Source organism: Rhinatrema bivittatum, chromosome 6 (assembly GCF_901001135.1).
Source record: "Rhinatrema bivittatum chromosome 6, aRhiBiv1.1, whole genome shotgun sequence".
Taxonomy (NCBI): Eukaryota; Metazoa; Chordata; class Amphibia; order Gymnophiona; family Rhinatrematidae; genus Rhinatrema; species Rhinatrema bivittatum.
Genome location: NC_042620.1, coordinates 262,106,050 through 262,118,399, shown reverse-complemented (window position 1 = coordinate 262,118,399; position 12,350 = coordinate 262,106,050). Strand labels below are relative to the sequence as shown.

The 12,350-nt window shown below is 47.5% G+C and overlaps 1 protein-coding gene across 1 annotated transcript in view; it reads left to right on the top strand.

Moving 5' to 3' along the window:
• The window catches only part of LOC115094205 (mitogen-activated protein kinase 1-like), a 40,826-nt gene that overhangs the window by 25,411 nt on the left and 3,065 nt on the right, over nucleotides 1-12,350 (top strand). The window contains exons 2-8 of the mRNA XM_029607011.1: nucleotides 5,840-6,022; nucleotides 7,721-7,910; nucleotides 8,537-8,653; nucleotides 9,880-9,994; nucleotides 10,784-10,915; nucleotides 11,328-11,437; nucleotides 12,068-12,211. Of these exons, the coding sequence (XP_029462871.1) occupies nucleotides 5,840-6,022; nucleotides 7,721-7,910; nucleotides 8,537-8,653; nucleotides 9,880-9,994; nucleotides 10,784-10,915; nucleotides 11,328-11,437; nucleotides 12,068-12,172 (952 nt within the window). The 3' untranslated portion in view covers nucleotides 12,173-12,211. The remainder of the gene's footprint in view (nucleotides 1-5,839; nucleotides 6,023-7,720; nucleotides 7,911-8,536; nucleotides 8,654-9,879; nucleotides 9,995-10,783; nucleotides 10,916-11,327; nucleotides 11,438-12,067; nucleotides 12,212-12,350) is intronic.

Here is a 12,350-nt window from a genome sequence, read left to right as displayed (position 1 = left end):
CCCGGGCCCCTCTAGGCCCAGAGAAGTGAATCCACCACCCAGAAGCCCCACCTACAGGGACACGGACAACTCGGAGGAGGAATCAGAGCCCCTGGAGGAGGGGGAACTCCCTCCGGGGTCAGAGCCTCACCAGACCATGAGACGCTTCTTCACCAAGAACGAGCTTCCAGACCTGGTCACCCACAGCCTGACTGAGCTTGCTATCCTGGGCACATGTGCCTCGGGGGAGCCTAAGACGAATCCCCTGCTAGAGGGACTCCGTCAGACCTCCCGCCATTTCCCTCTGTTACAAGCTGTCCAACAGCTAATTGACCTAGAATGGATTGCTCCAGAGTCTACATTCAAAGGGGGGATGGGCTATAGCAGCCATGTATCCTCTGGACCCAGTGGCCAAAGACCTTCTGACATGCCCAAAAGTGGATGCCATGGTCTGCGTGGTTTCTAAGCGCAATACTATCCCAGTGGAGGGAGGTGCAGCAAGATGCCCAAGACATACGTCTGGAATCCATCCTTAAACAGTCCTTTGACGTCGCCGCTCTGTCCCTACAAATAGCGGCCTGCTGCATCGTGGTGACACGTGCCTGCCTATCACAGACCAGGAGCAACACTCCTGGGGAAGCCATGGAACCAGCAGTATCATTCCTCAAGACTGCTGCTTCCGATTTTGGTGCGCACTGCAGCTAGAGGAGTGTCGTCAGCTGTGGCAGCCAGGAGGCAACTCTGGCTTCGAAGCTGGTCGGCCGACACATCTTCCAAAACGCGACTCACAAGGATGCCCTTCAAGGGGTCCCTTCTGTTCGGCAGCGAAATAGAGAAACTGGCTAACAAATGGGGCGAGTCCCCACTGCTGCGGCTACCGGAGGACAGGAATAAGAGAAAAAAGCGACCCTTCCCCCGATCCTCCAGGGGCAGAGGTTCACAGCGCTTCAATCCATACAGAAACACTTATCAAGCGCCTATTCCTACAGGCAAGAACCAGTCCTTTCGGAACAAGCACAACAAAAGGGGAGCCAGCTCACGTCCAGGCCCCAGCCGCAGCCCACAATGAGAATCAGCCGACCCATCCAAAGGAAGAAGCCATAGGGGGCAGACTTGCCCTATTCTACCAAAGATGGGTCAAGATAACTTTGGACAAGTGGGTCCTAACCATCATTCGAGAGGGGTACTACCTGGATTTCCTCCGAACCCCTCCGGACAAGTTCGTGGAATCCCCCTGCCATGACCCCTCCAAGAAGAAGGTAGTGGAAGCTACACTAACCAGATTACTGGCCCTAGAGGCCATAACCCCAGTGCCTCCACAACAAATAAATACTGGACATTATTCCATTTATTTTATTGTCCCCATGAAAGAGGGAACGTTCAGGCCCATCCTGAAACTCAAGGATGGGCCTGAGGATTCCCCACTTCCGCATGGAAACCCTACGCTCTGTAATAAGGGCGATACAGTGGGATAGTTTCTCACATCCCTGGATTGGTCGGAAGCCTACCTACACATTCCCATCCATCAAGAATATCAGCGCTTCCTACGCTTCAAAATCCTGGACCGTCACTACCAGTTCCGGGCACTACCCTTTTGGTTAGCCACAGCACCCCGGATGTTCACCAAGATCATAGTGGTGGTGGCAGCAACACTGAGGAAGGAAGGAATCCTCGTACACCTTTACCTAGACGATTGGCTGATCAGGGCGAAATCCTCAGAGGAAAGTCACCAGGCAACCAACAGTCAACTCTACTGGAGAGCCTTGGATGGGTGGTCAACACAAACAAAAGCTGTCTGCAGTCCTCACAGTCTCTAGAATACCTAGAAGTCCGATTCGACACCAAAGAAGACAAGGTCATCCTGACACAGACAAGGAGATCAAAACTGATGAACCAGTTGCAAACCCTGCTGAGCGAACCTTGCTCCACAGCATGGGATTACCTACAAGTCCTCTGTTTCATGGCATCCACACTGGAGGTAGTGCTATGGGCACGAGCTCACATGAGACCCCTACAGCGCTCACTTCTATCGCGATGGAATCCACTGTCCCAGAACTACACCGTACATCTACAGCTCCCGGGCAGAGTTCAGACCCAACTACAATGGTGGCTACAAGACGGCCACCTGAATCAGGGAACAAGACTATCCTTCCTGACCTGGATCCTGCTCACCACGGATGCCAGCCTACAAGGATGGGGAGCACACTGCGAAGAGCTAACTGCCCAAGGGCAGTGGAACGCAGAAGAGTCTGGATGGAACATCAGTCGCCTAGAAGCCCAGGCAGTCAGACTAGCCTGCCTACGCTGTGGTCACAGACTCCGAGACAAAGCGGTCAGAGTAATGTCGGACAACGCCACAACAGTGGCCTACATCAACCATCAGGGAGGAACCAGAAGCCAACGGGTGTCTCTGGAAATGGACCCCCTAATGTCATGGGTGGCATTGAATCTCCAGGAGATCTCAGCCATCCACATCGCCGGGAAAGACAACATTTAACTTCTGGATCAGAGAGAGATAAACTGGGGCTACAGTTTATATCTAAGGTTCTGCCTCCGCAAAGTCCCAGACTTGGGGTTGTTAGCTGCAGTGGTCCATCCTGGATTGGGGAGACCTGATTCCAGGACCCCCGCACCAGGAAGTTCAGGTTCAGGCCCATGTTAGGGCACAGCACTATAGACTAACACTCGTCCTAGAAGCATGAGTTAACTTTACTTCACATGTGACTCAGAAGTTACATTTTCAGCATTAGAAAAAAACTTGTGCTAAGCCTTCAAGGCTTTAACTCACTTCCCTGCATTGGGGAGTAATAGCTAATGATTTCATTTACATAGGATTTGCAAGGAGGCATGCTAATGTACGTATATTTCTGTGTGCAAAGCTTGTTAAATTAGGAGTAAAGTTGTATGATAGTCTAGGACACCTATTGCTTTGGGATTAGAGGTGATAGCCCTGAATATCATGTGTATTTCTAAACATGTCCCATGTCTAGGAGGGTTGATAACCTAGGGTTATGTCTTTTTGTCTGCAAGTAGGTCCCTTGTCGGGCAGAGTAAGATTAGATAGCATGGATGTATACTTCCTTGACTCTCTGCCTCTCTCCTTTGGGTGGGGAAGGAGGTTCCTGTTCACAGCTACATTGTGCAGGACCTGATGGAGACAGATCTGTACAAGCTCCTGAAGACCCAGGAGCATGGAAGCTGTCAACCGCAGTGTTCCAACTGATAGTGAACCGTTGGGGAACACCAACTATGGACCTTCTGGCAAACCGGTCCAACGCCCAAGTGCCCAGTTACTTCAGCCGCAGGCAGGAACCTCAGTCCCAGGGGATCGATACCCTGGTACAGACCTGGCCACAGGAGACTCGTGTTATGCCTTCCCGCCGTGGCCCCTATTAGGCGTAATCATTCACAAGATAGAACTACACAGGGGACCAGTACGTTTTGTGGCCCTGGACTGGCCAAGAAGACTGTGGTACGCAGACATGCGAAAACTACTGACAGGGACCCCCCTGCCACTACCTCCATACTGGCCAAGAAGACTGTGGTATGCAGACATGCGAAAACTACTGACAGGGACCCCCCTGCCACTACCCTCCATACAGAGACCTGCTCCAACAAGGGCCGATCCTCCACGAAAATACAGCTCTACTCTCTCTTACGGTCTGGCCATTGAGAGGGCTCGCCTGAGAGAGAGCGGATACTCAGGGGCGGTAATCGACACTCTACTCCGAGCACACAAGTTCTCCACATCTCTAACATACATAAGGATTTGGAGAGTATTTGAAGCCTGGTGCAAGGACCACATATCACACTCAGTCAAAATTCCTGCAGTCTTTGAATTCCTACAGAAGGAATTCTCTCAACTCCATCAAGGTACAGGTGGCCGCATTGTCATGCTACGGAACGGAGAGCGACAGCATAGCCTCTCACCCGGATGTTTTATGCTTCGTGAAAGGAGTCAAGCACATCCGACCACCCCTAAAGTGGTCTGTACCTCTTTGGAGCCTCAACCTGGTCCTGGATTTCTTAGCAGGAGCCTCTTTCAGACCTCTCCGCGACCTGTCTCTCCGACTATTAAAATTGAAGACAGCCTTCCTGCTGGCAGCTTGTTCAGCCCGTCGTATATCCGAACTACAAGCACTGTCCTGCTGTGAGCAGATTCTCAGGCTCACCCCGGGAACCATCCAGCTATGCACGGTCTCCTCGTTCCTCCCAAAGTAGTGTCTCACTTCCATCTCGCTACCATCGCCAGATGAGCATAAGAATTTGGAAGAGGCTCAAAGTCTACGCCGCCTCAACATCAGCAGACTCCTATCCAGATACCTGGAACACGTACGAAAAACGGACCACCTATTCGTCCTTCACAGCGGGAAGAGGCAAGGGGAAGCGGCCTCGCGAGCAACCATAGCCCGCTGGATCAAAGAAGTCATCAAGGTGGCCTACGTAGAAGCAGGCAAGCCGCTGCCTCTACGAGTCAAGGCCCATTCTACTAGAGCCCAGGCAGTGTCCTGGGCGGAAACCAAGATGCTGTCACCCGCCGAGATCTGCAGGGCAGCGACATGGTCCTCCATCCACACCTTCTCCAGGTTTTACCGCCTGGATGTTCAGGCTCGGGAGAACACAGCATTTGCAAGGGCAGTACTAAGAGGTCACGGGCAGCCACCCACACGGTTCGGGAGTAGCTTTTATACATCCCATTGGTCCTGAGTCCATCTGCTACATGCTAGGAAATTAGAGAAATTACTTACTTGATAATTTTGTTTTCCTTAGTGTAGACAGATGGACTCAGCATCCCACCCACAGCTGCCGTTACTCATGGAATTCTCGGGGGACATCCCCGGGAGCGAGTGCTTCAAGGGTAAGCCATGCTTTCCTTCATCTAGGACACACATCCCACCGGGTGTTGACATTTCCCGGTTGAGGGCACTGGTGGTCTCCAGCTATAGCCAATTCAACCAGTTCAAGTTATAAAGTTATTCAAATTAGTCACACGTATATCCACAATGCTTTTCGAGGAGAATACTGAAGAGCTGCACTTCCTGCAGGGGTATATGTACTAGGGCTGACGTCAGATTGAAATCTGATCAGTCTCCAACTGCTATCAGGGTTACACTATACCCATTGGTCCTGAGTCCATCTGTCTACACTAAGGAAAACGAAATTATCAGGTAAGTAATTTCTCCATTAAAAATCCTTTAGGAGGCATTGTTCATAGCTTTTCAGAGGGTCCGAGTAATTGTGCTACAGCAACACCTAGTATTCTGACTTGGGTTCTGGAAACCATAGCTGAAGATCCAAGACTTTATTTAAATTTTCAGGGCTCCAGAGATAGTTCAAATCTCTTGGTACCACAGTCCCAACTCCAAGGTGCCACAATAGTGTATGGCAGCTCCGTTTGTATGTATACAGCATGAACATCTGAAGAGATAGCAGTACTCTGATATATTCATTTGAAAACTGGTCTGAGAGGAAGAATTTAAAATAAAGTATGGCCAGAATAAATGGTGCTCGTATCAACTGCAAAGAGGTGTAAGCAGCAGTAGTGATTTTCAGTTTAGGTCCAGGGAGGAGCAGGAGAGAACATTCAGCATTTACGTAGGGCCCTGCATGCCCAGACTCGAGAGAGCAAAAACTTTGTGCAACACAAACTATAAAAACTGCACAGTTTCCTTGGAGTTGAGGCTAATGCTGCATATAAATGATTCTTTTGGATGCTACCTATGTGTGTGGCTGCTTTGACTCCCCACTCGTATCATCTCACTTTACTTGCTTACATGGCATTTTATTTTTATGTATACACTTTTACTACAGATTGACATTGGCATACAAAGCTTGGGATATGTTTCTGTGCCCACTGTAGCTCGGCCTTCGACCATGTGAACAAGGTCCGGGTGGCAATCAAGAAGATTAGCCCCTTTGAGCACCAGACATACTGTCAGCGCACACTGCGGGAGATCAAGATCCTGCTGCGCTTCAAGCATGAGAACATCATCGGCATCAACGACATTCTACGGGCATCGAGCATCGACAGCATGAGGGACGTGTATCTTTCTGCTAATAGGCTCTTACTTGTGTGTGTGTGTGTGTGTGTGTCTCTCATGCCCTTCCAGAGTCAGTGGGTGTGAGAATTCTCCCCCAGCCTGGTGAGAGGGACAATGTAGCTAACCTCCGCCATCAGGAGCAGGACGATAATTGGCAGTCTCTGAGTTAGTGTCCCTAAGGAAGGGACGATATTCCTGGATCCTGTGTATGTCTGTAAACTTGTCCTCTGTAAAGGAGGGTTGATTGTTCTAGGTGCCACATGCATGTCCTCTGTTAGGGAGGTTGATAGCTCTAGCCCGTTTCTGTAAGCTTGCCTTCTATCAGAAGAGCCCAATATAATAAGATGGGAGTACAAAATTCGTGCTGAAATTCAGCGTACATTTTCTTCATGTACTCCCTATGCTGGAAGCGTAAATACATCAGGAGTGAAAAAAATCACGTGTAAAGCCAAAAATGTGTGCCAAAAAAATTGGCAGGCATAAACCTTGGTCTAAAACTTTGACAGGCATAAAGTTGGGGTGTCTCCTTGGAAAAGACACTTCCTAGTGTAGTTCTAACCATTCGTTGTATGTGCAACTGTCTCACTATGTAAGCTCTGTGGAGAAGGCATTTACAGTAGTGCAGTTGTCACCATTGTACTGCACTTGTACGTACAACTATCACTGTTGCTTTTGCTTTTCCAGGTTCATCTTTGGGCATAAGACCCGAGAATAGTTAGCAATAGAACTGTTGGCCAGCCAGGCCCTGCGCAGTGAGAGCATGATAGAGGAATGGCGGGCCATATGCACATGACAAATCTGGAGCAGTGTGAGGTGATGGCGTTAAGACAGTTGAACATAGTGAACACAACAGAATAGTGACATTTGTGCCTGCACCAAAGAGTTTACATAATGATAGTTGCACATACAACAATTCTGTGTTTCTGGCTCTGAGGAGGGTCCTGGAGCAGAGTTGTCCTGGCTCTGGGATCATGCTCGGGTACTGCTGTGCTTAGCTAGTTTTGTGTGGTGTGGGTTTTTTTGTTTTGTTTTGTTTTTTTAATAGGCTTGGTAATTTAACTTCTGGATCAGAGAGAGAATAAAAATGTGCTCTTACCTCTGGGGCTATAGTTTATATCTAAGGTTCTGTCTCAGCAAGGTCCCAGACTTGGGGTTGTTAGCTGCAGTGGACCATCCTGGATAGGGGAGACCTGACTCCAGGACCCCCCGCACCAGGAAGTTCAGGTTCAGGCCCATGTTGGGGCACAGCAGTATAGACTAACACTCGTCCTAGAAGCATGAGTTAACTTTACTTCACACGTGACTCAGAAGTTACATTTTCAGCATCAGAAAAAAACTTGTGCTAAGCCTTCAAGGCTTAAACCACTTCCCTGCATTGGGAGTAATAGTTAATAACTTAACATAGGATTTGCAAGGAGGCATGCTAATGTAGGTATATTTGTGTGCAAAGCTTGTTAAATTAGGAGTAAAGTTGTATGATATCCTAGGACACCTATTGCTTTGGGGTTAGAGGTGATAGCCCTGAATATCATGTGTATTTCTAAACATGTCCCATATCTAGGAGGGTTGATAACCTAGGATTGTCTTTTTGTCTGCAAGTAGGTCCCTTGTCGGGCAGAGTAAGATTAGACAGCATGGATGTATACTTCCTTGACTCTCTGCCTCTCTCCTTGGGGTGGGGAGGGGGTTCCTGTTCACAGCTACATTGTGCAGGACCTGATGGAGACAGATCTGTATAAGCTCCTGAAGACCCAGCAGCTGAGCAATGACCACATCTGCTACTTCCTGTACCAGATCCTTCGTGGGTTGAAGTACATCCACTCTGCCAATGTGCTGCACCGTGACCTGAAGCCTAGCAATCTGCTTATCAACACCACTTGTGACCTGAAGGTAAAAGAGGGACCTCCCAGACCAGCATTGGGTGGGGGGGGTGACCCCATAACTTGCTCTTCAGTTCCACCTGTGACCTGAAGTGAGAGAAGACCCTCTCCTTCACTTTCCACTACGTGGGGAGGGTGCTCATCCACTCCACCACCTATGATCTGAAGCAAGTAAGAGCACACCCACCCCAGTCTCCTGTGCTCTGGGAGAGTCAGCAACGTATTAACCAGTGCCACCTGTCACAGGGAAGATAAATAGCCCTACACCCCTGGGGAGAGAGGAAGGGAAGGGTCTGAGACCCAATCTTCTCATTACACTAATTTCTATTTGAAAGGGATCATGTGTGTGCTAACATGCAGCTTTAATAGGGTGGAGGTACCAAGACTTGTGGTTTTACATTTAAGCCCTGCTAAATGTGAGCACATGAAAAATATAAATAGGGACCGGGGGGGGAGTCCTAAAACTCCCCCCCCCCCCCCCCCCCCCCGTGTAACGTGTATATTTGCGATTATGGTGGGAGGTATTGATTGCTTTATATCTCACAAACCTTACTGTCTGCAACAGACCCCCCACTTTGTGTGTGTGAATTGCTGACCTCGTATATTGAGACTTTTTTATTGTTTGTGTGTTTGCAGATCTGTGATTTTGGGCTGGCTCGCATTGCTGACCCCGAGCATGACCACACAGGCTTTCTGACAGAGTATGTGGCCACCCGCTGGTATCGAGCTCCTGAGATCATGCTCAACTCCAAGGTAAAGGGGAGTCTGGTTTCTCATTCGAGAAGGAGGGGTGGTACATGAAAAGAGGCTATGCAGCCTTCAGTTTTTCTGAAGCTCTCTGTGGGGTTGCCTGAAAGGTCAGTAGCACAGTATGCAAAGGATAAGAGTCCTGCTGGGGATTACCTTTGAAGCCTTTACTCTGCATCCCCCCCCCAAAGCATACTTTCCCTACAAACAAGCATGGAAGGGATTGCTAATGTAATCTGAGCTCTCCCTCGATATATCCTAACTGCTGCCCTCACATCCTGCCATCTAGCACGGAGCATTGCACTGTTTTTTGTTTCAGCACTAACTTCATCAAGCCACAGGGACTACATTCCCTATCGGCCTTTTCTGTACCCAGGAGGAGGAAACCACATAGGATCCAAAATGAGCCTTTTAAATGGGCCTAGTACTGGCAGCAGCCAAATGACAGCCTAAGGATGCTGTATTTGGTGTCCTTTGAGTCATTGAGTGCTTGCTTTGTGTTTCTCTTTTCCTGCTTGCCTCCTATTCTTCTACCTTGAGATTCTCTAATGTTGCCATCTCATTCAAATTTATATAACTTTATATTGGTATGAAAACTTTAATGTGCTGCCAATGTAATATACAGAATGATGATTAAAAGGGAAAAAAATTACAAAAGTCAATAAAAGGTACAAGTTAGAGAAAGTACATCTTCAGTGATGTCTCTGGTTTTGATGCCGGTCTGGATTGTCACTAGTCAGGTTTCATTTAGTTATGAAGTTGTTGACATGATTCAACTTGCCTTCTCTGTCTGGTTTGTGCTGTGGGCATCCTCAACCATCTGTTGCTTGTGTATTTTTCCCTCTTTTGCTTACTTAATCCTGATTTAAGTTTTTCTTGTGTTCTCTGCTTGGTATACAATTGGACTATCTTTTTTTTTTTTTCCTAGTTCAATGTTTCAATCATCTATATTTACCAATTTGTGCATTATGAATGTTTAAGGTGTCCTGGGGAGGGTTTCATATAAGAAATATCACTCAGACACATGGTTTCTTACTGTATCATGAACAAACACACAGACTCTTTTTAAGATGCTCTATAAATACCAGTATCATCTTGGAGAATGAAGCAGCAAGAAGCCTGCAGTGATTAAGTGTTTGAATTTTTATTAAAAGATATGTAAAACTTTGCTGCTGCTTTCTAAGCTCTTACTGTGTGAATGAGTGTACAGCTGAGTATTTTCTCTCTGACAGGGCTATACAAAGTCAATTGACATCTGGTCTGTGGGCTGCATCCTGGCAGAAATGCTCTCCAACCGCCCCATCTTCCCTGGGAAGCATTACCTGGACCAGCTTAACCACATCCTGGGTGAGATGCAGAGAGGCCACACATGGCCATGTCAACATGTGCCTACAGACAGATGCTGACAGCTTCTTGCAGTTACATACACTCGCACATAGCCTATTGGTCATAGAGCACTGCACTGTTAACTTCAACAACAAAGTTATTCTACTTTGAACATCAGAAAACCTTAGTTTTGTGTAATTACCTTGCAGGGTTAAGGTTTCTTGCGGTCTTAGAACTGGTGCTGCCAAGAGCAGAGACAAAGCTTCAAAATACCTGAGCAGCTGGTAAAGTGGGCAGGGCATTTCTTGCTGTGATATCATGAAAGATGTCTTAGCCCCTACAGACCTGTTATAAGCCACTGGACGTTAGGGCCATGCGGATGTCTCAACAGCTCCTTTAGCAACGTCTCACCCATCCCCACCCCTCCACTGCTGAGAGCAGTGTGTGAAAGAGGAGATGTCTGACATGTTTCCTGCCTGCACATGAATTCATAACCGTAGAGCCAGTATTTTAAAAATAAAAATCTTACATACAAATATGCCAGAATAATTTAATATCCAGATTTATTTACAGGTTCTTGTGTACCCCAGCTTCCAATAACATCATTGTTCAGTGCAGATTGTGTTCCCGTGAGGAACCTGTCAGTGTATAACATGAGGGGGAGAAGAGCTGAAACGTTTAGCGGGAGTGATGCAGTAGGAATGGCTGCAGGAGCCTGAATGCATTTATAGTACCATATGTGCTTTTCAGATTTAAGAGAAACTCTTTTCCGTGTAGTGGACCCTTTCTTTCTCCCTCTTTTTCCTATAGGGATCCTGGGTTCCCCTTCGCAAGATGACCTCAATTGCATCATCAACATGAAAGCACGGAACTACTTGCAGTCACTGCCACAGAAACCCAAGGTGCCATGGAATCGGCTCTTCCCTAAGGCGGATGCCAAAGGTAAGGTCACGTTCCTCTGTAACAATCAGAAGAGGGGCTCTTGGAGCTGTATTAATACTGGCAAAGATTGTGATACCACTAGCTTGTATACAAGACACTTCTTATAAAGGCTAGATAAAAAAAAAAAAAAAAGAGGCAGATGGGTCCTGCATGGCTTGTAGTGATTACACTTCCTCTCCCAGCAGTCATGGGGGAAAGGTCTTTTGTGGCTTGAATAAAGCATGCTCATTTTTTATTTTTTTTTTTTTTTTTTTTTTTAGTGTAAAGTGTTTCCTCTTCAAGAGACCAGCCCCATCGCCTGCCCTCTTAGAACACTTGAGTAAAAAGCAATTGTACGAATTCAAAATAAGGGATTAAATTAATTTACTTTTTTTTTTTTCTTTTCTCCTCCTTTCCCTCTCAATTTTTTCAGCCCTTGACCTTCTGGACAAGATGCTGACTTTCAACCCCAATCGAAGGATCACAGTAGAGGAGTCCCTGTCTCATCCATATCTGGAGCAGTACTACGACCCCTCAGATGAGGTGACATATCCAGAGTCACTAACTCCTTCCTTTTCCTCTTAGCAGATCGACCTTGTGCTGTCTGAGACCTCAGTCCACAGTGATGTTCATGCCCACAGGAGCTGGGTCATAGCTATTTAGTAAATGGGGGGAAAAAGTGGGTGTGAGTTCCTGTGTACGCACCACAAAGCAGAAACAGGAAGTATTCCCCTTTTCCTGTTTAAACCTCCATCCCTATTCTGTCCTGTGGGTTTCTCACCCTTGTCTTGGAAGGGTGAGATTGGGGGGGGGGTTCTCTTTACTTGTAGCTGGTATTATCAAGCTCCTACATGGCGATGATTCGAGTAATGGGCTGAGTTAAGATCCAGTACAATGAATTCCCATAAGCTGTTTAATCACTTTATGTATTCTTCAGGTAGCGGAGTGTGCCCATTCTTTTCCATCCTTCACTGCTGACCGACATCGTGCACCCTCCTATTATGGAGGAACACATCTTCCTTCTCCAACTTTCTCTGTTCAGCTGCCTTGGTCTTAAAGGACATGTTTGACTGGGGAAATATGCCCATACTCTTCCAATCTTTAGCATTCTGTTCTTCATTAAGTGCTCACTCATTTTATCCACCAGCCTCTCTCTCTCTCATTTGTCTGTAGCCTGTGGCAGAGGCACCATTTACCTTTGACATGGAGCTAGACGACCTGCCTAAGGAGAAGCTGAAGCAACTGATCTTTGAAGAAACGGCTCGTTTCCAGCCTTGAGGGGTCCCCACTACAACCCCAGTCAGGAGACTCAGACTGGTCAGTGTCCCATGAAGAGTTCAGGTCTCATCTCTGTCCTATCAGTGTACCCTTCCTCTCCGTCTCTCTCTCTCACCTCATGTTGGTTTGTCTGCCTCTCTCTCTCTTCCACCTCACTCTTTCTCCTTGATTCACACAG